At 45.9% G+C, this 25,597-nt stretch overlaps 1 protein-coding gene and 1 non-coding gene across 2 annotated transcripts in view; one reads left to right on the top strand and one right to left on the bottom strand.

The window, feature by feature from the left end:
• Ror1 (receptor tyrosine kinase like orphan receptor 1) overlaps positions 1–25,597 on the bottom strand; it is a 149,743-nt gene that overhangs the window by 18,131 nt on the left and 106,015 nt on the right. Inside the window, 3 exon segments of the mRNA XM_028870326.2 lie at positions 11,058–11,303; positions 13,072–13,389; positions 15,284–15,411. Of these exon segments, the coding sequence (XP_028726159.1) occupies positions 11,058–11,303; positions 13,072–13,389; positions 15,284–15,411 (692 nt within the window).
• LOC114693798 lies at positions 5,382–5,485 on the top strand. The gene has a single exon (XR_003734603.1). It is a non-coding gene; the product is annotated as a U6 spliceosomal RNA (small nuclear RNA).

Here is a 25,597-nt window from a genome sequence, read left to right as displayed (position 1 = left end):
AAGCCGCTTGCTAGCCCGAGGACAGGCAGCTGGCAGGTCAGAAGCTGGGTGTCTCCCAATCGGTTTTACTCCATGCCCCCAGCTCTAGCTGTGACCCTGTGCTACCAAGGGTTGAATGCTTGATCTTAGGTACCTCTCTTCTCATGGTGGGAGCCATGGGGGGGGGGTCTGCAAGGTAGTGAGTAGCACCAAGTTTCCAGCTCTCCACTTCCCACTGTGATGTGTAAATAGCAAACCTGGGAACCGTGGGGGGGGGGGGAATCACACAAACACTACAATCTCTCTGATAGTGATTGTGTTTGCAGTGTCTGGCGTAGATAGAAAAGAATCAGGCAAGCGGGAGAATGCACACCACAGGCTCTAGTGTGAGCACTCGTGCACACACACTGTGTGCACAGGTTAGAGACAATATGGCCCAGTAAAGGAAGCATACATTTGGAAGTCAGACACTTGTGAATTCCGCCTTTATCATCTAGGTCAAGTTGCGCCAGTACTTAGCCGTGCCGAACAAACTCGTATGTAAGATGAAAACCTCTGGATTTCATAGAGTTGCTGGAAACACAGTAATATGGAAAGTACCTTTTCTAGTATCTGTTGCAACTCAGAGTTTTCCCTTAGAAGGGGATTCTGGGATAAACATTTGGAGCTGGAAAGTCCAAATAACCTTAAGCAAGACTCACCCTCTCTGATCTCCACCTTTTCCTGTATTCAACAGGAATAATAATAGCTAGTCTCCCAATCTTATTTGGTTCATGTGAGACTCAAATGGGATCAGGTTCATGAAAGAACCCTGGATAATTGAAAATTGCTATCCAGTTGTTGGATGCTATATTATTAACATTATAGAATTTCTCGGTATGAGCAGGCTATCCTTGCTGTTATTCTTGGATTTTTCAGTGAAATCGTTATGAGCGTAACGATTACAAAAGGAATGAGGCTAATTTACCACTAATGTAACGCTCGTTATTTTTCCAACCCAGAGTTTTAGCAACAAGAGAAAGTAGGGTCTCACCTGCCTGCCAACAAAGGAGTCTATTCTACATTCATTCCCTATCAAGTTATGCACGGAAGGAAGGCCTTTTATTGTAAATGGGCGGTCTGGGAAAAATGCTCCTGTGGGTCTGTTGGAGAATAAACTTCAAGAGGCTAAATCCTTTTAACACACCCAGACTTGGCTCCTCCGCTTACACAGGACAGTGGAGGCACAGCAGGCAGAATCCCCTTGCCAAGTGCAACAGTCCCAAGGGACAGTAGGTGGTCATGTTGGGAGAAGACAAGCTCAGGGTATCTCAAGACTTCGAGGCCATTCCTTTCCCATGCCACTGTCTGCTCTTGGCTAGAAGGGGTGGTGGTGGTCCATCTTCTGGCACAGCAGCAGCAACAACAAGAAGCCTTAAAAAAAAGATGCTCCATAGAACAATGACCAGCCTTTATGAGAAATTATAAAACTAACTACTGCCTGGCCATTAAATAAATAAATAAAAAAAAATATGGTGTGTGTGTGGGAGGTGGGGGGTGGGGTTGTATGTATGCCACAGCATGCCTGAGGAGTCAGAAAATGTGAGGAAGTTGATTCTTTTTCCTTCCACCAGGTGGATCCTGGGAATCAAACTCAGGTCCTCAGGCTTGACTGCAAGCGCCTTTACCCACTGATCCCTCTCACCTGCCCCTGTCTGGCTGTTACGGTTTAAACATTTTCACTCCTCATTTTAACCTGGCACTTTGGCATGATCTCAATTTACATGCAGAGACCTTGAAGCTGAGAAAGGATAAACTATTTGCCAAAGCTAGGTAGTAGCAGTGTCCTCTGCCACCAACACTGCCATGCTTCCTCAATTAAGTCACAGATAGTTACCCACAGCATCGGATGGGATGCTTTTCATCATTTTGAGTTCCAACATTCCTTTTCAATGAGGACTCCTATCTGTGGGGATCATACTCGGCACGGATGCACACATCACACTGGAACAAGGGCCATTGTTCTTACTATTCACTTGAAAAGGTATCAGAACCTCAAGTGCACTGCCGAGAAATTGGCTAGAGATTTTTAATACATTGGGACAACTTTGAAAGTTAAATGCACTTGTTATATCACGTCGAGTACTTGGGGTTTTGGGAACCAACAATGCAGTAAAGATCACACGATCAATTTCCTTCCAAAAATCAACAGCTTGATATCACATACCCTACAGCCTGTTTTATTTTTACAAGGCTATACAATACTTTGATTAGTGATTAAATATAATTCAGAAAATATTCTTTCTTATCCTGGGGCTTAAAGCAAGGAAAGCATGATTCATTTAAGAGGGACTTTAATAAGTGAAATTATCATCTGAGATGTTCCTCTTGAGTTCAAACAAAATGTGCTGATTTTAAACAGAAGATGGAAGACATTTGACAGAACCTTAGAATGCAAAGGAAATGAAAAAAAAATCTTAAGACATCTGAAAAAGATGTAAAAAAAAAATAGAAAAGAGGAATGAATCCCTGCCACTTATCTGAAAACCATAGAATAAGTGAGTCCGTAGCATGTGGACAGCAGCACTGGTGATATTTTAATATAGGCCTAGAAGCCAAGGGAGGAGGAACCATAATTAGGTCTTCAGTTGGCAGATGTGCCCAGAATTTAAGCCCCTGACTTGAGGCTAGAAACACCCAGAACACACTGTCTATTCTCAGATGAATCCTATGCTTAAAAGTGAAATAGCTCCTGTCAATGATGAAGTTGATTCCTCTGCAGTGAGTGTCTTAGTTACACTAAGGGCACACAGCACATTTGTGAGCAGCAGGGGAAAATCTTAGAATCTGTACACACTTACTAAAGCTAAACTCAGAGCTTCGTTCTCTTCCTCTGTGAAATGAAAAAAAAAAGTGGAGCAATCTTTCTTAATTAGGAAAAGATTTTTAATTTTAAAAATACATAGACTGAAACTGACTATGTTTAAGCATATAGCTTAATGACACTAAATATATTTGTACTATCAGGCAAATGGCATAGAGAACTTTTTCATCTTGCAAAGTTAAAACTTCTATCCATTTCTATTGCTCGTTCCAACCCCACTCTAACAATTACCATTATACTTTCTATTTTGACAAATTTGACTGTTTTTGAGTCTCATGAAAGTAGAATCACACAGCATTTATTTTTGTGACTATCTTATCTTTGAATAATGTCCTCATGGTTTATCATCTTGTACTATATGACAGAATTCCCTTCTTTTTAAAAACTGAACAATATTCTACAGCATGTATGTTCCCCCAGTTTGTCTTAGTTGGGGTTTCTATTGCTATGATAAAACACCAGGACCAAAAGCAACTTGAGAGGAAAGGGTTGATTTCACTTACAGCCTACAGACCGCCATCCAGGGAGGTGAGGGCAGGAACTGATGCAGAGGCCATGGGAGAACACTGCTTACTGGCTTGCTCATGACTTGCTCAGACTGCTTTCTTACAACATCTAGTACCACTAGCCTAGGGATGGCACTACCCACAGTGAGCTGGTCCCTCCTATATCAACCATAAACCATCAATCAAGAAAACACTCTACAGGTCTATCTGTATCAATTCTCAGTTGAGATTTCCTCCTCCCAAATGACTCTAATTTGTGTCAAGTTGACATAAAACTAGCCAAAAGCCATTCATTCACAAGTATTTGGGTTGCTGTAGTGAACATGAATGTTTAAATATCTCTTCAAGATCCTGCCTTCAATTCTTTTAGATAAGTACCCCAAAATGAGACTGGTGGATTATATGTGAGTTCTAATTTTACTTCTTTACTTTTAGTAGACCTATTTGAGAGTGGTAAATCCAATACATCCAAACTTCAGCAATATATTTGACCAAGAATCTTGTCTGATGCACGACATCCTTATGGGTGATATGGAGGGTGGGGTGGTAGCAGCATTGGTGGGTTTATAATTTGCCATATACCTTTGCCTAATATTGTTAAACAGCAAATCAAAATGAAATTATAGAGGGCTACACTTCAGTGAAACTGGCTGATTCACGTTTCAGTGATGATTTCCTTATTCTTCTCGAAGAAGGCCAACCCTAGGACAAATCAGCAGCTGAAATTTGTAGACAAATACTAGAATTTGCCTTCTAGCTGACAGAAAGACCTTGCTCATAAAATCCAGGATTTACAAAGTTCAAACAGGTAGTGATGTAACCCACTCCCTTCCCTTTGAAGGCAAGTTCAGGGTTCAAGTGGAGCACACGCAGAATGATGGAAATGCCCTAAGGACAACATATATGGACTTCCAGCCAGCCACATAGCAGCTTCCATTGCCAGTACTGGGAAATAACCAAGCACGACATGGACTACTTCTGCTTGCACTGGTTACAAAACATGAAGTGATGTATTCTACTCTAAAGAAGTGTCTTCTAATTTGAAAAAGCAAGAACCATCCAGAGGCAGAGAATAGGTGAGGAAAAGGAGCCAAGGACAAAGCCAAATTAGGATAAGACACTTGGAATCTGTAGTGCTGGGGGTGGGACCAGGGCCTGTGTATGCTTGCCAAGTACCCCAACTTTGCACTGTACCCTCAGCTCATCAGTTTGGGCTTCTGTGTCACAGAAGCAGACCCGGGAGTGCTGGGAACCACTCCACTGCAGAGGAGAGAGCAAGTGCTCCATCCCTGGGGAGTCTCATGGGTCCTCCCAAGGTTCTCTGATTTTAAACTTGAGTTAGGGCCCTACAAAGCTCTTGACGCCTACAGAGCCATGCCAAGTCAGTGAATCCTGAGTGTCCTCAGACAGCCAGATCCTAGTCATCTTCTGTTTTGTTCACAGCTGACTTCTGTGGGCACTATCAATTGGAGCCCCTGATCTGTCTTCCATCAGCAGTGGGTGGATGCAGGGAAAGCATGTGGGAGACTAGTTTCTTCCTTCCCTGTCCTTGATAACACACCCTTTAAACAATCATCCAAACTCTCCTCTTCTGCTTGTGCCATTTGTTTCCTGCCAGAAGCATGAATGGCTGCCATCAAGTCAACAGCAACCACCATTGTGGACTATCAGAAGTCTGTCATCAAAGAGAGGCGATGAGCAGTTCATATTGGCATGGGTCTGAAGAGTGATGACTTTTCCAAAGTTTATTTCAAGAGCAGCTACACAGTGGCTCAACAACTGGGCATTTCATTGGCAGGTGAAAATTCAACAGGGCCTGGAGACATAGCTCAGTGGTTAACATAGACTGATCATGCGGAAGACTTAGTTCAGTCCCTAGCACATGTGTGCGGTGGCTCACAACCGTCTATAACTCTAGCTTCGGGGAATCTGATGCTGACTCTCCTAGACTCCATGGATACTTGCACTCATACATTACATATGCAGATCCATATACATGCATAGATTTACCTATACTTAAAAAAATAAAACTAGTGCTTTCTTCAGCTGCACATATACTAAAATTAGATCGACACAGAGATTAGTATGACCCCTGCACAAGGATAACATGCAAATTCATAAAGTGTTCCATATTTAAAACAAAACAAAATAAAAAAACAAAAACAAAAGCAACAAAAAACAAATCTTAAACTAAACCACCATCACCACTACCAACAGCAAAAACCACCTTGAAAGCACATTATTTTATGGCTAAAAATATAGCGTGGCTGAGCAGTAGATTTTGGTTCACTAATGTCCATTTCTTTGCTGCAAATACATGAAGACTAGAAACTAAAGTACATTTTTAGAAATCTGCAGTACAAAAATAGCTCTTCTAGGACGCTGCAGACTACAAAAGGTTCGTCTCCATCCCTCGCCACCATCCGGCTCGCTGTAAGGTTCAATTTTGGTTGAAAGAAATGGCTGAATGACAAATTGCCTCGCAACAGGTCTGCTGTGAAATACGGGAGAAGGCTGCTGACAGAGTGAGTTAAAAACTGCAGTGTTCGCAATCTGGAAAACATCTGCCCTGCCCAGAGTGGTAAACTACCACACTGCAGAAAATGGTCTGTGACAAAGCAGAGCCCAAGAGGGGGTTGGGGAAGTGAATGGACAAGTCAAGGCTATTCAGGTACAGAACCCAACATTGTGCCCTTTGGCAAATTGTTGCAAGCCGAGGTGCCGGAGGACAAACAAAAGCCACGGGCCAGCTCTAACCACTCCACATGGAGCTACGTGGGCACCGGCGAAAGCCATACTGCCACTTAGGAGCTGAGCTTCTTTGGTAGAGGAGAGGCCTTTACATAAGGAGAAATAGGTAACACACAGCAGGTGCCGGTGGGGGAGGACACTGACAAACCGCGTACTTTTCAGTTCAGTGTCTGAGTTTCCACCTCAGCCAAAGCCGGTGGCCAGGGGCTAGAAGTGAGAGACAAACAATGGACTCTGCAGCCAGCTTCGACAACTGGACACTTCAGGGGAGCAGAGATGGGACTCGTGAGGAGAGGGCAAAGGTCATGTGAGGGCCCTTTACATCTCCAGGCTCCTTCCCACATCCTTGGAGTTGTGAATAAGGAAATCAACGGACAGTACCCCAAAGCACAGAGATCAGGATGATGAAAGAGCGAAGGAGAATTTTAAGAGAATGATCATTCCTCAAAAAAAAAAAAAAAAAAAAAAAAAAAAAACAAAAACCTGAGCTTGTCCTTGAAAGAGGTTTGGCATGGTGGGAGGGCAGGAGGAGTCCAGTGACCCGCTTTTGTCTTGGCAGGAGGAAAACAAATACCTCCGTTAGCTTCTCCATCATTAAAATGGAGATGATCCCTGATCTTGTGGTTACTGAGAGAATGAAATGAATCAATGCAACGTATTTTATTGAGCATCAGCCGAGTCTTAGGCCAGATACTGGTGTAAGAATCTAGCAAAATATCCACGCGGTAGCAGCCATCCTGTTGGCAGCAAACACACGTCATTAGCTTGCAAAGATGGCCAACACAGTGATGGGAACCCGCTACCAGGGCTCACTGTGGTCCTGCCTTTCTCATTTGATGCCCTCACTAGATAGTATGTTTCCATAGGGTGTTGTCTACTCATTCAGCGTCTGAAGCCTAGAAGCTCAAGGCACACTGGTTTCAGTGAGTGACAGTCTTTCTCAGGTCAGAAGTCCCTGGGATATGAACGATAAACAGAAGGAATGAGAGGTGAGGCCTTGCTCATACTACGTTTTGTCCTTAAAAAAAGGGGGAAAAGCTTCCTCTAAGAATCCTCTAGGCAACTCCCAGAATTCTAAGTAGCTGTATTAGGCTGAACTTAATTTTATATTCTATTCTAGAGTGAAAATTCACAGCTAAAACAATCGTCAGCAAACTTGGAGTGTGGGTATTTTAGAAAGCATAACCAATGCCAGTATTTTCTGCTTAAAACTTACACTATTTCTTTTAGACTGACTGGGTCAAAACTAAAACAAAAATTGTTGGTTGGAAAATGAGAAATCCCATGATAATTTTGAAATTTCCTTAGCTTTGACCAAACTAGAGAATGCAAGAACATTCCTTTGAAATTCTATCCTATTGAGATGGAGAAGGAAAATGACTCATTTCCAATCTGCCCCACACCATACAGCTCATTGCAGGATGAAGTTACTACATTTTTTTCTTATACTGTGTGTGTGTGTGTGTGTGTGTGTGTGTGTGTGTGTGTGTACGTACATACATACGTACACGCACACACCATGGCATGTATGTGGAGGTCAGAGCACAACTTGCAGGAGTTCTTCCACCATGTGGGTGCCAGGAATGGAAATGTGGCAAGAGCCTTTCTCCCTCTGAGATGCCTTGTGAGCTCAAGAGCTCTTAAAAGCTGTCTGTCTATCTATCTCCACATATGCTCACATGTACAAACCACACAACTTAGAAGGCTGACTGTAGGTTGATACGTGGGTCTACTTTGTTTTAGCTATGTGACCTTGGACAAGATATTAAACCTCTCTGAATATCAGCTTTCTTATGTATGGGGGAAAAAAAGCTTCCTTACTCAGAGGTTATAGAATTCCTTACTATATTTTTGGTTTATTCTAATGACAATAAATGGCTAATGTATTACTATTTAATATTGTTATTCTCTATTCTACAATTATACAGTATAGAGAAAGGTTCTTTATTCTGGCACTGGCATTGTTAATATCATTCTTTACGTGGCTATTCTGGGTATCTTAGGGCATCTAATAGCACCCCTGGCCTCTACCTAATATATGCCAATAACATTCTGCACCCGTGGCAACAATGATAACCAAAACACCTGCAGCCTTCGCCAAGCGTCCTTGGGTGGCAAACTTGCCCCGGCTGAGGAACACTGGTGTAGAACAGAGATCAATGGTCCTAGATGAAGGAGACTTGGTCTCTGTTAACAACTGGTGAACTTGGGTGGGTCCGTTCACTGTTCTGAGCCTTGCTTCCTCCGAGGGTAAAACAGAACTGGAGTGCTGGGGTAGGTCAGCCACAGAGTGCTTGCCCAGCTTGTCTGGGGCCCTGGGTTCGATGCTGAGGCACCAGGAAAGGAAAGGAGACCGAGTGGGAGGGACCAGTGCTGGCGAGTTCTCCTTTGTCTTTTATGCTGTTTTGTGAGGATGAAAGAAAAGCATTTTGGGTGCACTACAGCAGTTACAAAGTAGGGTTCCCTTGTGACCGCTCTCTTAGAGGTGGTCTGCTCAAGGGCTTCTGAGAAGCCTTCGTATTTGCTGGCCTTCTTCTGACTTCCACACCAGGGAGCCACTGCCTCTCAGCAGCTTTTTATTGGTTACATGTCAAGGATTCCCTGTTCTTTTAATCAGTGCATATGTGGTTGGCTTGAAGAGTTCAAGAGGTACTGTGTTCTTCCAAAATGAAAAACAAACAAACAACAACAACAACAACAACAACAACAACAAACTTTAAACAAAAAAATCCTAAGTTGCAAAAACAGTCTCCTAGATTTAATGTTCACCTAAATTTACTGTTCATATGACAAGAATTAACCAGTACCAAAAATTGTGACTAAGCTATCTGCAAGTTAATATCAAGAAAGAAATACTCTGGGTGGTAGTGGTGCATGCCTTAATCTCAGCACCCGGGATCAGGGGCAGAAGCAGGTGGATCTCTGTGAGTTCAAGGCCAGCCTGGTCTACAGAGTGAGTTCCAGGACAGCCAGGGCTACACAGAGAAACCCTGTCTCAAAAAAAACCCTAAAGAAAAAAAGAGATACACTGTGCCCTTCCAGTATCACTAACTAATGCCATGAAATAACGAGACACCACAACCAGCCAAGTCTAGAAGCAGCATGGTGGAGCCCAGAGATGGAGCCTCCTGTGGTTCTTGCATTTTTAAAAAATTCTATTTGTCATAATACTTTTAGATTAGTGACAGAGGATGTCTGTCAGAAGAGCACAACCTTCGGGTTGCCAGAGCTGCAAGCCAGAGATGAAGGTTTCGGGTCCAGCTCTGTCAGTGTCTGGCTGTGGGATACAGGTAAGTCCTCTGACCCCTCTGAACCTCATTGGCACACATCAAAACCACTTTCTCCATATCCTGTCATGAGCTTTAAATGGGGATGAGGTCACTGAGCAGCAGGCACCATAAAGGCACACAGTAGGTACTCTACAGATACGAGCCATCTGAAATATCATAACAGCACTTGAGTCCTTGAATCAGATCATACACACATTTTGCAGTTTGGGAGCAAGTGACTTTCCTACTTCTGAACAGCATTAGCTGGATGCTAACGACCAGACATCCACGAGAGAATGTCCGGGTTGGTTGTGCATGCTTCAAAGTTCCCAGCACTCAAAAGGTGAGGCAGGGGATTTCACGATTTTAAAGCCAGCCTGGACTGCATAGCAAGACCCTGTCTTAAAAACAGAAAAGAATCATCTAAAGGGTAAGGCTTTATTCATCCAGATGGAACAAACGATGTATTTCTTATTAACAGTGTTTGGTCCAGGTCCCACCAAGATTCCTTTTCTGTGATTTTCTTCCTCTGTGCAAAAAGCCACCAGAGCCCAAAGTCCTGGATTCACCCTCGAGTTTTCTCTTGTATCCCACATCTGACCCACCAATGACCCTATTATCGCTAGTTTCCAAATACACCCTGAACCTGCCCACAGGCCACTGCCTCCTCTGCCTCTCTTCCTGATAAAGTTGCTCTGTTTCAACATGTCGAGATGTCAGCCTTCTGCTCAGAACACTAATGTTTGCCCATGCTCTCAGCATCAGGCTTCCATCCCAGGAAGCCTCCAGCTCACCAGCCCGCTGGGTCTGTTCCCTTTGGGAGGGACCTCGTCTATTCCTCCTCCTTGCTCTGGGACCCACTCCTTGTTCTTTTGGGATGTGCGAGGCCACTCTCAGGGCCCTGCCTCCCCTCCTTCCCTGATAAGTGGGTTTACAATTAATGGCTTGGACTATCATCCATCCAGACACCCAGCTCCTCATGACTATGATCTGTTTTCTGGGACCACTCATTTTGTTTGGTCCTACTCTGCAGCTGTGGCTCTGGCTTTCTCAAGCAGTGCCATCCCAGCTCACCCACTCACTGGAAAGCCCAGTCCATCTGGACATGAATACTAGGACCATAAAGTTGAATCAGCTCCAAAATAGCTCCAAACTCTAGGCTTTTCTCACCAACATTTTCATCCCCTCTCTCACTCTATAATCATTCAGTAGAAGTGAACAAACTGATAGAAACTCCGTTTTTCTTCCAGAAATCTCTATCTACCCTTCTGTACCATTAGCAGTCAAGACAAAGATCACAGTGTAGTAGACTGCCCTGGGCGACTGAGCAATGACTGCAGATTCATCCTGCGTCATGGGTGATTTCAGTGAGACAGAAGAGTTTTCTCACTGCTTCTGAGATACCTGCGTGCCAAGAAGGTTCCTGCATCTGTGAACATCCTGGGAAAGCACCTTTTGCTACAGGAATGACTGTGATTGGCTGTCTGACACGTGCCTCTGGAAAGCAGTCCCACAAGGCAAAGACTACAGGGACTCCTGGGGGGGGGGGCACTGGTGCCTGTAGAGACAGCCAGGCTTCTGTATGACGGAGATGGTCTGTAATCGAGAGTACAGAGCAACCAAATTCACTCTCCTAGGCCTATATTTGAAAGGTGGCAGAATACAGCAGAGCCAGTGACTTTTAATTACCGCATGCTGGGATGTCACACAGGTCAGACTTAAAGTTTTCATCCAAGGTAAAGCACCAGGGAGCTTCCTTCTGGTTGCCAGGGTTACGGCAGTAGGAGTGGCCTCCGTTGAGCTCCGGAAAGCGCAGGGCCGTGAAGCTGTGTGTGTGGGGGTACTGAGAATTCCACGGCTGGCACTGGCGTCCCGACTTGGTCACACTGACCGTTCCCCGGTAGTCCACACCTGTGCTGTTGTAGCACTTGTGATCTGAAAAACACGAAAGAAAAGCCCAGACTGCTAGTCAGAAACAGAGGGGCTTGTCCTCCTTGGCAGCAGTACGGGTGTGAGGGAGGGCAGCCCGAGGACCCTGCTGTCCCAGGTCTCCCTGCCATCCGGGAGGGGTGGGCCATTCTCCCTGTTTGCTGGGCTTGGACTTGGCTTGCCTTGTATTCACATTCCTGGGAGGATTTAAAGCTTATGCTTGGGAAGAAAATGAGCCTGGCAGTGTTTTTAATGGGGAATACCAAAGAAATGGGCGTGGGGAGGGACCTGGGCACAGGAGGAATTTCTCATGGTGCGTGAGTGAGTGTCTCAAGGAAGATTCACTGGAGGTCGTAGAAACTGTGTGATTAGTGAATTTAGGGGTAACTCACAGGACGTGTCATTTAGAGGACTAGAGGGGTGCAGTCTGTGTTTGAAGTAGAGTTGGGGCTGCTTGCGCTGATGGAATGGGCTGCCTGCCTTTTGGAAGGCAGGCTCTGGTATATGGTCCTTCAGGCCCTACACTATCAAATAACCACAAAAATGGCATTAACTAACACGAAAATTAATTCTAGGTGAAAAGGAAACAGGCAATGGGATAGCCTTCTGTCTGGAGTGGTCAGAGACTAGGGAAGGGAGCGCACCTTCACAGGTATTTTTCAAGTGTGGCACAGGATACACAGTATGAAACAGAACAAGGCACACTTGATACATTCCCAACCGGAGAACGCTACAGCTCTCCTACTACTTTTTACGACGTGCCTATCATCCCCAAAGCGAACTCCATATCCATCAGGCAGTCCCTCCCCCCACCACGGCCTCGGAATCTCGAATCTGCTTCATGTCTCAATGAATCTGTCCATTCTGGACATTTCATATACCTGGGATCATGCAGTGGTTATGTACTTAGCATTATTCTTTCAAGTTTCATCCAGTTATGAAATATGTCTGTATCTCATTCCTTTTATGGATGATATTTCAATGGGTGCATATACCATCTCATGTTTTCATAATAAAAGGTTATTTTGGGGTAGGGCCTCTAGTATCTCAGAGTGGACCTGAACTCACAACCTCACAGTGTAGGGAAGGATGGCTTCGAACTTCTGATCTCATGGTCCCATCTCGAGTGCTGGGATGATTGACATACATCACCCCGTATATGTAATGCTGGGAACGAACCCAGGGCTTTGCGCATGCTGACCTATCACTCTACCAACTGACCTGCATCCTCAGCCTCTTTTGTGAATAATTCTATCATGAACATTCCTTTAAAAAGCATTTATTTTTATTTAGTGTGTGTGTGTGTGTGTGTGTGTGTGTGTGTGTGTGTGTGTGCGTTTTGCCTGCATGTATATGTGTGCACAACATTCATGCCTGGTGCTTATGGAGCCAGAAGAGAACATTGGATCCCTCAGAACTGGAGTTAAAGATAGTTATGAGCTGCCATGTGGGTGCTGGGAACCGAACCCGGGCCCTCTGCAAGAGCAGCAAGCAAGTGCTCTTAACGGCTGATCATCTCTCCAGTATTGTGAACACACATCTATGAGTTTACGTTTGAAGACCTGTTCCTGATTCTTCTGATTCATTCTGTGTTGAAGCTATTGAGGGAACCAGATCCTGTATTCTACAGTTATCTTCATGAAACTTCTCTAAGGCAATTCTGTCTAACCTACCACAGAAGGCTCAGGCATGGTATTCAGCTCCCTGGAAGGTCAGTGATCAGTGGGCACAGTCCCGACATGAACAGTTACTGTGTGTCAGAGCCCCCACTTACTTTTGTTTATGGGATCCGCCATGGGGATGCCGATCCGTATGCAGTTTGCAGCTTCCGGGCTCTCCGGCTGGGGAAGATCCTCACAGTTTGGCAACTTCAGCCTCATCAAAATCATGGGGTTTGATCTGGCAAAAATGTACTCTGTCTGACACAGGACATTTTCCAGGACTTCACATTCATCACGACACAAGTCGCGGGGCTTGGGGACAGATGAGGTTTCGTCACAGTATGGGAAGGCGTAGTGGCACAGGGAAGGGATGGCGAACTGGGAGCACTTATCAGATAAATGGCTCGAGGTGCCAATCATGGTGAAGGCAGCTGAAAAGCAAACAGAGCTATTAACTCCCAAGGGCCAGGGTTTATCTCTGCTGTGATCCAGTCAACAGATACCAGGGAGAAACACACTGCGGGGAATCTCCTGGGCTCAAGCCCACAAGGCCAAGGCGAGGAGATTCATTTCAGATGTCTAAGCAGCTCACTTTCACTGGCTTGAAAAAATCATTTTGACTACAAAGTTAGAAAAACAGGATTAAATTACATATGTACCATTTCCTAATAAAAAGAATTAATTGGGTTAAAGTACAATATATTTTCTTTTTTCCCCCTACAAAGCAATAGAACTTGGTGTTTCACCCCATCCTCTTTATTAGTTTTGTGAGGTTCTAAGACATCCGAGAGCCCCAGCTCAGAGCTTGTTTCAGGCAGGGCTTGAGCTGAGCATAGGACTGTGTTGCCCGGAGTTGCTGGGTGGCTTTGGACGACTTGCTTCATTTGATTGTGGCTTGAATACTTTCTATTCCATCTTCGGAAAATGAGGCAATGCACCGGAAGACCACAATTCAATTGTCCCAGAATGCATCATCATAGGATCTCAGGGGTTTGTCAGCCTAACCTCACATACGGGGCATTTATGCCAAAAGGGCACCAGCCCTGAAGGCTGCCCATGAGGCTGTTTACACTGTTTTCCAGAGTTCATTTCTAGGGACATTAAGCTGATAGCATATTAACAACATCTGAGAAGCAAGGGCCACAGAGGCCAAATGAGTCTGGGAAATGTTGGGTCAAACAAAATGAAGTGATTTTTTTCAAAAACAAAATGAAACTATAATACTTTCCAGCAAGCCAATACTCACTAAACATATCCAAAAGAGGGCTATTATACACCGATTACCAAATATTTATAGGAGAACAGCATTTATTTAATGTGTATTCATATTTTAAAGTTTGTCCACATGCTCTTGTACTGGGTGGTGAGTTCAGCGTCTTCTCCCTGTTAGGCCTACGTCTGTTCTTGTTCTCAAAACCCCGAGGGCTTCAACAGAGAGAATTTCACCTTCCTGTCCTTGTTTCTGGTTCCACAGTTCTCCTGAGCTGCTTCTCAGTTCTGTCAAGTTGCTGGGAGAACAGATTCTGGCCTTTTCTTTGTCTCATCATGGATTTCTCCATGTCTCTTTTAAATCCTCACATTTAGGATAACAATTATGCATGTCCTTCAGAGGAACTTGTAGGATACAGTCATACTAAAATCAACCTGCCATTCATCTGAGATTCAGAGGTAACTGGGTGCCCATGTCTGTATTTGCTAAATTTGGCAGCTTTTTTGTGAGAATCTCATGGAGGGCATTTTAACACATTGCCAAGGGCACAGCCGCTGCACTCCTGAAAGGGACACGAGACAGTTGTGACCACCACAGCTAGGTGCAATATGGTGGATGGTGGGCTGAGCCTCCCTCCCTCGGGTGTTAGGAAGTACTTGACTGTGGTGCTCATGCAGGGCAGCAGTTTCCTGAAGTCTCTGTAACAACAGCTCTGGGATGAATGTTCTAGTCCAAGCTCGTTCCGTCTTAGTCGGCATCACATGACTTCCCAATGCAAGCAGGCTCTGCGGAGGCAGAGCCATCCATACCTGGCTCATTCACTCTTGCCTCTCCCCAGTGTCCAGTCTGGTCCCAGCACACTGAAAGCACTCAGTAATATTTATTGAGTGTTTGCATGAATGTGAGACTTCTTGAAGCTTCCTTTTCCTCCAAGACTAACCTCTAATAAATTATTTTAATGTAAATTCCAGAGCACAGACATCACATCTCATGCCTCTTTATGGTTCCACTCCCAACCCCCATGCTTAGCCTAATCCTCTGTCAGGAAAGGAGCCCAGAAAAACTTCTGGCGAGAAAAATAGTTATGTAAGTATCATTTCTTTGATGTTACCTACCTGTGATCTGATTTTCTATTTCCCCTTGCATATGCAAAGACTCCATATACACAGTGCGGTTGCCAATAAATCGTGCACATGCAATGCCTCTGTATGGTTGACAGAATCCATCTTCTTCATACTCATCTCTAAAAACAAAGCACAGGGATTCTTAGCACAGAACTACCTAGGTACACCATCCATTCTGGTTGCGCAATGCCCTAAATGGCCACGAGGGGGCGCAGTTGGGCACCATATAGTAAAGACCACACTTGGGGATTTTTTTTTTTTTTTTTAATTCAGCTCTCAAAACATCCCTTAAAACATCTGTTGGTCACGTTGGTCAAGTTTCCTACACCCCCAGAAAATCATCCTGAAGCGCAAAATCATTCTTAAATATAGGAAAGAACTTTTATTTTTGCAGCTGGTGGTGGGCTGGAAGATGATGTAGCCCTGAGAGGGAAGAGGAAGCGAGCTGGAAATCTGGGCACATGCTCTACAGTTTTTTTTTTTTTTTTTTCTAAGTGCAGATTATTTCTGCTCCATTTGCTACAAAGGCGTGGACGCATCAGCCACAAGATTCATGACAACTGACATGTCAATTAGGAGATGCTCAGGGTAGGCAGCTGATGCATCTGCGAGTTAGTGGGGACCCTTGAATGTCACGGCTCCTCACTGGGTAAGACCTGTCCTGTCTATCTAGAAGAGAAGTCAAGCCAAGTTGCAGACCAAAGGACTTGAGATTAGCCAGTAAATCCAAGGAACTCTACAGCAAACATCAATGAAAATCTTATCTCTACAATCCGTAAATTTTTTTTGTTTGTTTGTTTTTTTCGAGACAGGGTTTCTCTGTGTAGCTTTGCGCCTTTCCTAGGACTCACTTGGTAGCCCAGGCTGGCCTCGAACTCACAGAGATCCGCCTGGCTCTGCCTCCCGAGTGCTGGGATTAAAGGTGTGTGCCACCACCGCCCGGCTACAATTGTAAAAAATTTTTAAAAAAGAAATAGCCACAAGAATTTTGGCTGCTTTTAAATCATAATAATAAATGATAAATAAATATAATAAAAATAATAATAGATGACACCAGATAGTGACAAGAATTCAAGACAGTGACCAGGAGTCAGGATGGACACTCGGTCCCACAGAAGCCCTCAGTGGGGGTGCACACAGAGGGAAGAACCGGAGGGTGGAAAAACAGATTTGGCCACACTGAAGACTGCCTGCTGCATTCTTGAGTTCACTTTGACGCCAGCTCTTCTCCTCTGGCTGCGGTCAACACCATCTCTACCCATTTGCCTTGTGTGGCTTCTTCTAAGTTAGAAGGAGCGGTACCAAAACATTTCCTGTGTTCTTTCGGCAGGCTGGCTCAGACCTGTGCATCATATGATCCTTGCCTTTAAAACAGAGGTAATACTGTCTTATAGGCATAAGCCATGGGACCACGTCAAGTAATATAAAAGATTATTATTCGTGTGCTAATTTAGCAGCACCAGAGATAGAACTAGGTAATGTGCTAGGTAAGTGCTAACCATTGACAGGTTTATGTTGTTTTTGAGACCAGTCTTATTATGTTGTCCAGCCTGACTTTGAACTTGTAATAGTCCTGCCTCTGTCTCTCAAGTGACTGGGAGCTACGGGTATGTACTACCATGACTGACTGCTATACAAATTCCTTGAGACTTCAGAGATGATACATTATTGTCATTCAAGTGTTTACAGTGGTTCCAGAGGCTACTCATTCAAAAAGGAGACATTGACTAAGTGCCTATTTTTTTTTTTTAACAATGGTTGGGAGCAGAGCTGGACTTCCCCACCTACAAGTTTCACACTCCTAGGGGACTAAAAGGCTCAGGATAGCTGCCAGTGAGTGTACAGCCATGGAATGGAACACTTGTCTTCTGCAGCATCCTCCATTCATTCCCTAAATGACTCGATTTGAAGGTGAAGACGGGTAAAGCATCTCTGCCTTCATCCTGAAATAGTTTGTACTGCACAGCCTTGGAAACCGAGCCTCAAATACACGATCAACAAGCACATCTACCTGGGAGAACGACCTTGAGACTCCAGGGCTGCACAGTCCCTCACGTACCCCACGTGTTTACTTTCATAAATCCTACAGTAATGGTGAAGTCTTTTTGGCTTAGATCTTACCTGAGCTGTAAAATTAACCCCACTTTTATTGGGTAACTAATACCGTAAACCTACGGGGAGAAAGATGGCTCTGGATGACCTCAAGTTGGTTTCTGGAAACCTAAGTACAGAGCCCAGAGTCCACCCCCGCACACACACACCCCCCCCCACCGCCCTTGCTAACCCAGGCCTTGCTTTTCTCTCCTTCCACACTGGCGGAGCCTGGATGTTTAACGCGTCATTGTGAGAACAGTTTCCCTCCCTATGCTAAACTCTCAAGGCCTCCATCTATTCTCCTGGGAAGATAAAACCTTGGAAATGCCTCCAGATATAAATCCTTAGACCACTGGGAGTTCCCATAGTTTATGAGTGAGGCTTAGGCTAAACTTCTTACCACCTTTCCAGTCCCAGACTGCTAAAAAGACTGAATAGCTCTTCTTCTTCAAACTAAAGCGAAACACGGCTCCTTGGCTGCCCATGTCTTAGCAACCACTCACAGTTGCAGGTGTGCTGGGTTTATTATTATTATTATTATTATTATTATTATTATTATTATGCCCAGAACTTCTGGGATTCTCTGGGGGGCAGGGGTTTTTAAAAGTCCTAAACCAAAAGAGCCAAGTGAGTGTGTCATGCATCTGAACAACGTTTCAGCCTCGACTGTATGCAAGATGCTTCAGGCGCACTGGAGGTGGCTCAGCTGGGAAAGGCACTTGCTACCCACAGCTGGGCCGTCCGAGCTCTACCCTTGGGACTTTCCTGTCCCGCCATGAAGGTAGAAGACGGAAGTTGATCTTACAAAGTCATCATCTAACAACAGGAACGTGGTTAGCCATGCACATCACACACCATAACAACAAAACTGAATTATTATTTTTTTAAATCTCTTCCGGAAACTTGGAAAAGATCACTGCTTGCCAGTGCTCAGGCCCTCCCTCCCACCTGTGGTCAGACTGTCTGGGGCCGAACCTCTGGAATCGGCTTCTCTGCATCCAAGCAGTGCCTGCCCAGAACCTCTCCTCAGAGAAGTTAAGTGTCTCGCGGCGATGTGCAAAGGCAGTAAGCGGTGCAGCCAGCTTTGAGTTGTACTTCCAAGCTCAGGCTGCTTTACTCTGTTGTCAGGTCTGTAACAATTCTGTGTCTCAGGACTGCTGCGAATTCAGTCGACTCACCAATAAGACTTTATGGCAAGTTTGTATTTTGTATGAGGCACTCCGACTTCATACACTTATAAAATCGACATCAAGCCATTTAGTAGACAACAGGCTTAGGAAGAGTGTAGAGGTGTGAATGCTCCCACTTTGGAAAAGCGGGAGAGCATGCGGAGGGGCAGCTATGTGCAGCCAGTGCCAAGCTTGTCTGAACTGTGCACCTTCCTTTCACAGTGTGAGTAGCAGATGTGGGGCTGGCTGGTCTCCTAACAGTCAAGTCCCAGCCACCCTTTTCCTTTGCATTTGGTAGGAGGCTGTCTCCCAACATGCACTTCTCTTGATTGTGTCTCCTGTCCCCCACTTAAAAACAGGATACACCTATGTGGTACAGCTGGGGTGCCATCATGGAGCTATGCCTCGATCCATCAGGAAGCAAAGGACATTGGGAAAGGGTACCAGGAACCCACTGCTGCCACCTGGAATGTTGTCTGGATGCTGGGTGAGAGGTGTCCCGTGTCTTTCAAAGGTCCTTCAGATGCTGGGTCACCAGCTTTGGCCACCACCCCAATTCCTATGTGGGATCCAGCAGAGCAAGGGTCTACCATTCTCCAGTGTGAGATGGGAAGGACATGGAAGGCACACAAAGGAAGAGGGCAGTGGGTGGACTGCCTTGCCAGGATGCTCCAAGGCAAAGGAAGGCAAGCTGCTCTGAGATACAGATGGTACCATCCTGCTCTGCCAGCTGGTCTTTGGTGCAAACTTTACTCTTACCAGTCTCCAGCCATAGTAAGCTGGTTTGCTTTGGTGTTTTGATCCTAGGGCCTGGGATGTCCCCTTTCATCTTGTCAGCCTTCTCATCATTTCCACCCAGCCGCATCCTCAGAACTCTCCTGGGAAAGTCAGGCACCTCCCACCTTCCACTAGCCCCTTGACCAAACCATCCCCGGGAGTTCTGATTGCACATCGCGGTCATCTGCAACAGTGCTCACCCGGCCGTGACCCAGCAACAGTGCTGCAGCAGACTGGCCTAGACTGCCCACCCTGGGAACTCTTCCGACTGCAAATGATTTCTTCTTCACCATGATACAGGGGCAGGGGTGCATCTGACAGGCAGTTGCTGAATGGATTCTGGCTGATAAATTTCATTCTAAAAGTTGCTTTTTGGGGGAAACATGGCCAGTTAAAATGCACAACTTTCCTTAGTGAGAAGAAAATGAATCCAGAAGCACTTTGCTAACTCTAGAGCATAACCTAAGAGATTGAGAATACATAAAGCCTTGTCCATACCATTCACAGCAGCCAAAGGGTGGGACATCTCAGTGTTAATCAGCAGGTGAATGGATAGACAAAATGCCGTGGATACCTAGGGTGGAATAGTATTTAGCTGTATAAAGGAAACCTGCTATATTGTCACAGAGTCCATAGTATATGATTTATAGGGAACATTGGGAATAGGTAATTCCATAGGGTCAGAAAATAGATTGGTATTTGCCAGGGGCTGGGGGACTGGGGAATCCCTTACCTAGAGATGTCTAAGTCATACAATATTGAATGAAATTTCTCATTTCAAAATGGTTCTTTTTATGTTGTGTAAAGTTCACTGAAATTAGAAAACAGTCTCATGTGTATCAAGGTAGAGCATTGCCTGGGAGAAGGTGGTGGCTGGGATTTCCAAGGTCAAGTCAGAGGAGGCTTGACTGTGGACCTTTGCCAGGTTCATCTGACTGAGACCCTGGGTACAGAACACAGCTAGATGGGAGGAATAAGATCTAGTGTCCTCTTGCACAGTGGGTTGGCTCCAGCTAAGTGACTTCTTTTACAGTTCAACATAGCTAGAAGAAAGCATTTTGAATATTCCCAATACAACACTGAAAATGATAAATGAGACCCAGGGTCTGGTCTGATTGATCACTGTACACCATCTACATGTATTAAAACAACATGGAACACCCCATAAATATGCATAATTATGTGTCAATTAAAATCTTTTTAGGAAGAGGGAAACATGATCCTACTAAGAGTCCAAGTGAAGGGTGCCAAACCCTTCCAGGGTAAACAGAAGCTTGCCAGAGACATGGACAGTCGCAGGACCAGTTATGATCAAATGCAGTCTCCAGAGTTACTGCCTGCCGTGAAATGTCTTGCAGTGTGGCATGTGCTTGGCAAGCCATCAGCCAGGAGGAAGTGGCACAATGTAAGTCTTCTCATCTTTAATAGCACATGCTAGGGCACACGGCTTTTGGTGAAGGGGCATCTGGACAGGTGTAGACGGAGAGCGAGCAGGTGGGACAGGGCGAGGGTCAGAAGTCTCAAGCGGGCTTTACCTTGGCATGGCTGCAGGAAGGTGATGGGTGAGATGGGTGTCTCCAGTTTCCCTCACCAACCCTGCTTGCTAACGACCAGGCTGAACGTGGGCACCAAAGAGAACGAGGTGCTAACGTCCCTGACCCCTAAGGTCAATGTTCAAAGTGAGCTAATCAAGGCACGTCAGTTCAGAGGATGGATGGCTCACACAGAGACCTGTGGCTGTTAGGCTGGGGTTCTGCAAGCCCTAACGTTCCCCATGGGCCACTGGAGTGCCACTGTGAGCACAAGAAGTTCTGAGGTGACCGCGTCAAGTGCTAGGAATGGCCCCCACCACTGGACACAGACAAATGAACATTTGTCCCCTTGTGAAGCTGGCCTGAGCTCCGTCTCACATCATGGTTTTTGCTTTAAAAAAAAATTAAATCAGATTTCAAGGTTTTTTTCCTCCTCTTGGCTAGGAACCACTAAAACAAACAGAAGAATAGCGTTCTGCATAGTTCCCAGAAAAACATGTCACAGCGACGGTGTCCAACCCAGTGATGGGAAGGTACAGGCCGTGCTGCAGGGCGGGGCTGGGAATACAGGGCCTCCGCATGCTTGGAAAGAGAACAGAATTCCCTGGGCTTGTAGCTCACAAATGTAATCTGAAGGAAAATGAGGCATGTAATGTATTTAGTTCCTATTTAAGGACACACTTGGAACCATAGGACCGCCCTGGCGCAGTATTAAAAGGTAGGGAGACGCTAATGGGAACGAGCGGGCTCTGCTTCTTCAGTTGACTGAGGTTTCCATGGTCGGGCGCACTTCGCCTGCTCAGATGATCTTGGATGTTTCTAGTTTTCCTGCTGTGAGGGGCTCCACCACCTCTGAAGTCAGGCCGACACCAGGAAGCCAGAGGTGACAGCTGGAACCCCATCAAGCACAGGGTCCCTGAGTTCTATCAGAAATCCTTCACTCAAGCTTTGGTGTGTCTCCAACAACAAACAACCAAATCATCCCATAAAAGCTCCCACTGAGGAGAGCGGGATTTTGGAATATTACGCAACTCACGTAAGCCTGTCTGGGCAGATTTCCTCCCGCAGACATTACTAGGATTGATTTGATTTCCCCTGCGTTTTTCTTCTGTGTCTTTGGCTCTGGGCTGAAATATTTGGTTTGTGGAAAGAGTGGCAGAGGAACTCAGGGGCTTCTACAGTTTTCATGTGATCCCACCGCTCAGAAGTAGGGCAGAACCCACCCCCCAGTTTTATTTTCTTTTTGGTCTCAGCTTTTCCCCTCTCTCGCTGATCGTAGATCCCAAAGGCTTCATACAAAGCAATGGAGAGCTGAATGCATATCCAGTCCCTGGATCCCCAGAAGGCAATAGAGAGGCCACATCAAACTTGAATGTTAGGAACTTTAAATCTCTTCCTGGCAGCCTGGGGTGACCCTGGGAAATGGTTTGCTGCCCTCTTGACTCAGGACACCCCACAAAAATCATGCAGCCAAGAGGTTCAGCTCTTTGTGCTCACTTGAAGACTACACGTAAAACTTGCCCAGGGTATGTGTATTCAAAGTGTTGCAACTGACTGAAAGATGTCACTACACTGTTGGATGGTGGACCTAAGCCAAGCAATGGGCCTAGACGTAGAGTTGGTGGCCTCAAGTGGTGCTGGAATTTTGCGACACATGCTTAAGGGCAGTGCAGGCTGCTGAGCTTCGGGGGTTAGATGTGACGTTTCTGGTCATTGAGCAAAGACCCCAAGCTGTGTTCCCTGTTTGTAACCAAGGTACCTGGCACACTTGGGATGATCCTCACCAGAAAGAGACCCAGAGAAGAGGTCACACAGAAGGAAAGATATTCCATCAGACCCCGGAGAAGCAAAACTCCCAGCACAGAAACAATTTCAGCACAAAATAAATCCAACTAAAGTAAAAATATTGGAAAAGTTGAAATTAAAATAGGGGTTAGTTTGTGATGCACTGAGTGGGGGGCGTTTTACATGAACCGTGTCTGTTGGGCAAGGGGTCTCTGGGGTGGGCTGTGAAATCTGAGGAGCTCCTTATTCCTTAGGAGAAATGAAGAGGGCTAGCTATAAAGGTCTGCTAACTGGCTGGGGTGTGTGTGTGTGTGTGTGTGTGTGTGTGTGTGTGTGTGTGTGTGTATGTGTGTGTGTGTGTGTGTTTGTGTGTGTGTGTGTGTGTGCACGCACGCACACGCATGCAGGTGTGTATTATTTTGGGGTGTCTGAGGAATAGTGAGACTCAGTAATCCATATTTTCTTTGTGGATTTAAATATTCCTCTCAAATTCCTATGCAGTCTTGTTTTACATAATCTTATTTTAAACTTGCTACTTCAAATGATAACAAAGGGATGAGGAGGCTGACCATAAAGGGACAGCCATGGGAGAGACAGTGTCCAAGATGATGGGGTCCACTTGAGAGGAGAGATGTTTGGAGCATGGGAAGATCCCACTGTCTCACTGAAGAGCCAAACCATGACGCAGGGGATGGTAAAGGTGTGGAAGGAGACAGAGGCCTGTGGTAGGCACATGCCCAGTCATTATCTCTTGGAGTCCCTCAGTTGGAAAGCTAGTATGTAGGGCTGTAACTAGAGTTTTCCTGCCTTGCCCACAGTCAGGACAAATCTTTGTCACCCACCGGTCCCACAGCCCGCTCAGACCCAACCAAGTAAACACAGAGACTTATATTGCTTACAAACTGTATGGCCATGGCAGGCTTCTTGCTAACTGTTCTTATAGCTTAAATTAATCCATTCCCAGAAATCTATACCTTGCCACGTGGCTCGTGGCTTACCGGCATCTTCACATGCTGCTTGTCACGGTGGCGGCTGGCAGTGACTCCTTCTGCCTTCCTGTTCTTTCTTTTCTCCTCTCTGTTAGTCCCGCCTATACTTCCTGCCTAGCCACTGGCCAATCAGTGTTTTATTTGTTGACCAATCAGAGTAATTTGACATACAGACCATCCCACAGCATAGGACTCTGGTTTAAACTTTGTAGTTAGAGGAAAAGGGAAAAAGTAGCTGTGGGGTTCACCAAGCCCCCATATGGTTAGACTGGAAAGACACTTTGTAGCTCTTTTGGCCTTGGGTTTCTCTGGACATTGTCTCCTCAACCTTAAAACTGGTATGCTACTGAAAGGTATAATGTGTACAAAGAATTTGTCTGTGGCAGGTGCACGTGAAGTACAATGACTCTTTTGCTGTGCCCTGGCTTGCCTGCTCTGTGCCAGACCAGGAAGAAGCTGGCACGGGCCTTCACCTCTGGACTGCTCGCATTCAGCTCACATATTGTGGTAGTGGATATTGAGTGTCAACTTAACAAGCTCTAGAACCAACCACTTAGGCATCAAGTCCCTGGCATGCCTGAGAAGGAGTTTCTAGATGAGGCTAACTCATGGGAGACGATCCGCCCTAAAGGTGAGTGGCACCATTCCAAGGGCTGGGAACCTGGACTGAATAAAACAAAGGACGTGAGCTGAGCGCCAGCCTTCCTTGTTCTTTGTTTTCTGGCTGAATTCAGGAGGACGAGCTGCCTTTATGCTTCTGCAGCCATGGTTTCCATGCCAACGATGGACTTTGCTCTCAAACTGTGAGCCCTAACCACCCTTTCTCCGGAAGTGGCTGTCATCAAGTATCTTGTCACAGCAAGGTAACTACAGCAGATGGTTATCTGGAGGCGCTGTCACTCTTGTCCTTTGTTACCTTGTCACTGCGTCAAAGACCGTCAGGCTTGAAGCTATGCGTGAATGTGAACTCTGGGCACGGGTTAGGGTCAGAAGCAGGCATGACCTATGAAGTCTGAAGGAGCCCACAGGGAGGCCGGGTCTTCGTGGTCAGCATTTAAGAAGAAAGGGTGGATGAGCTTGGCATTTCTGTCCCGTTTTTAGTCTGCTCTCACAGTGGATGCCCTCTGGGCTCCACCCCACACCCCAGCCTTGAGCCCGTGGACCCCACCCCTCTACCTACTCACGGACTGGTCCATTCCACACCGTCCTTGTCATCAGTGAGCTGAAGCACCCCTTGTCCGAAAACAAACTCACCTGGTCCCTGCTCTGCTCACTCGTCTCTGCCTTTTTAACAGCTTCCCACAGCAAAATTTCTCTTAAAGAAAACGCCCACCCCTGGTCTCTGTAGTTCTCCTGTTCAGCTTAGACAGTCTAGCTGAAGGAGCTTGCCCTTGACCCCAGCGACCAGCAGCAGCAGCCTTAGACTCAGCTGACCCTTCCTTTAGGAGACACTCTCTTCCCATTGGCTTCCAGAATACGCCTCTCTTTTCCTTCACTCGGTTCCTTTAATGGGTCAAGATCCCAGTCATGGGAGCTGGGCTCCAGGCTCAGACTCTGCTGTCCTCGTTCTCTGCTGCACTCCTTTTCCAGCTTTCAGTGACCAGCTCTACGCTGATAACCCCATGTTGAGGACTCAAACTCCCATCTCCCGCAAACACCCCGCTTTTAACCTCAGCCTCCATTTGGATACCCGAATGGACTCAAGGACTCACGAGTTTGAATGGGAATCTCTATTGCACTTGGAGACTAGCCTTGACCGCTTCCTCATCCGGTGAATACCTCACCCCTTCTAATGTTCCTATCAAAACTTTCTCCTTCCCCTTGGCTCCACATTTCTCTAGGCCTGCACCCACACCACCAGCCTTTGTTTCCGCCATCTACCCCGGTGTGTGTGCACACGTGCATGTGTCTGGACGAGGCAAGCTTCACTCTTGATCAAGAGGGTGTGCTCAGGAGAGC

The sequence above is a fragment of the Peromyscus leucopus genome, chromosome 2 (assembly GCF_004664715.2).
Source record: "Peromyscus leucopus breed LL Stock chromosome 2, UCI_PerLeu_2.1, whole genome shotgun sequence".
Taxonomy (NCBI): domain Eukaryota; kingdom Metazoa; phylum Chordata; class Mammalia; order Rodentia; family Cricetidae; genus Peromyscus; species Peromyscus leucopus.
Note: the sequence above shows the minus strand (reverse complement) of the source record. Positions and strands in the feature narration are given on the sequence as shown.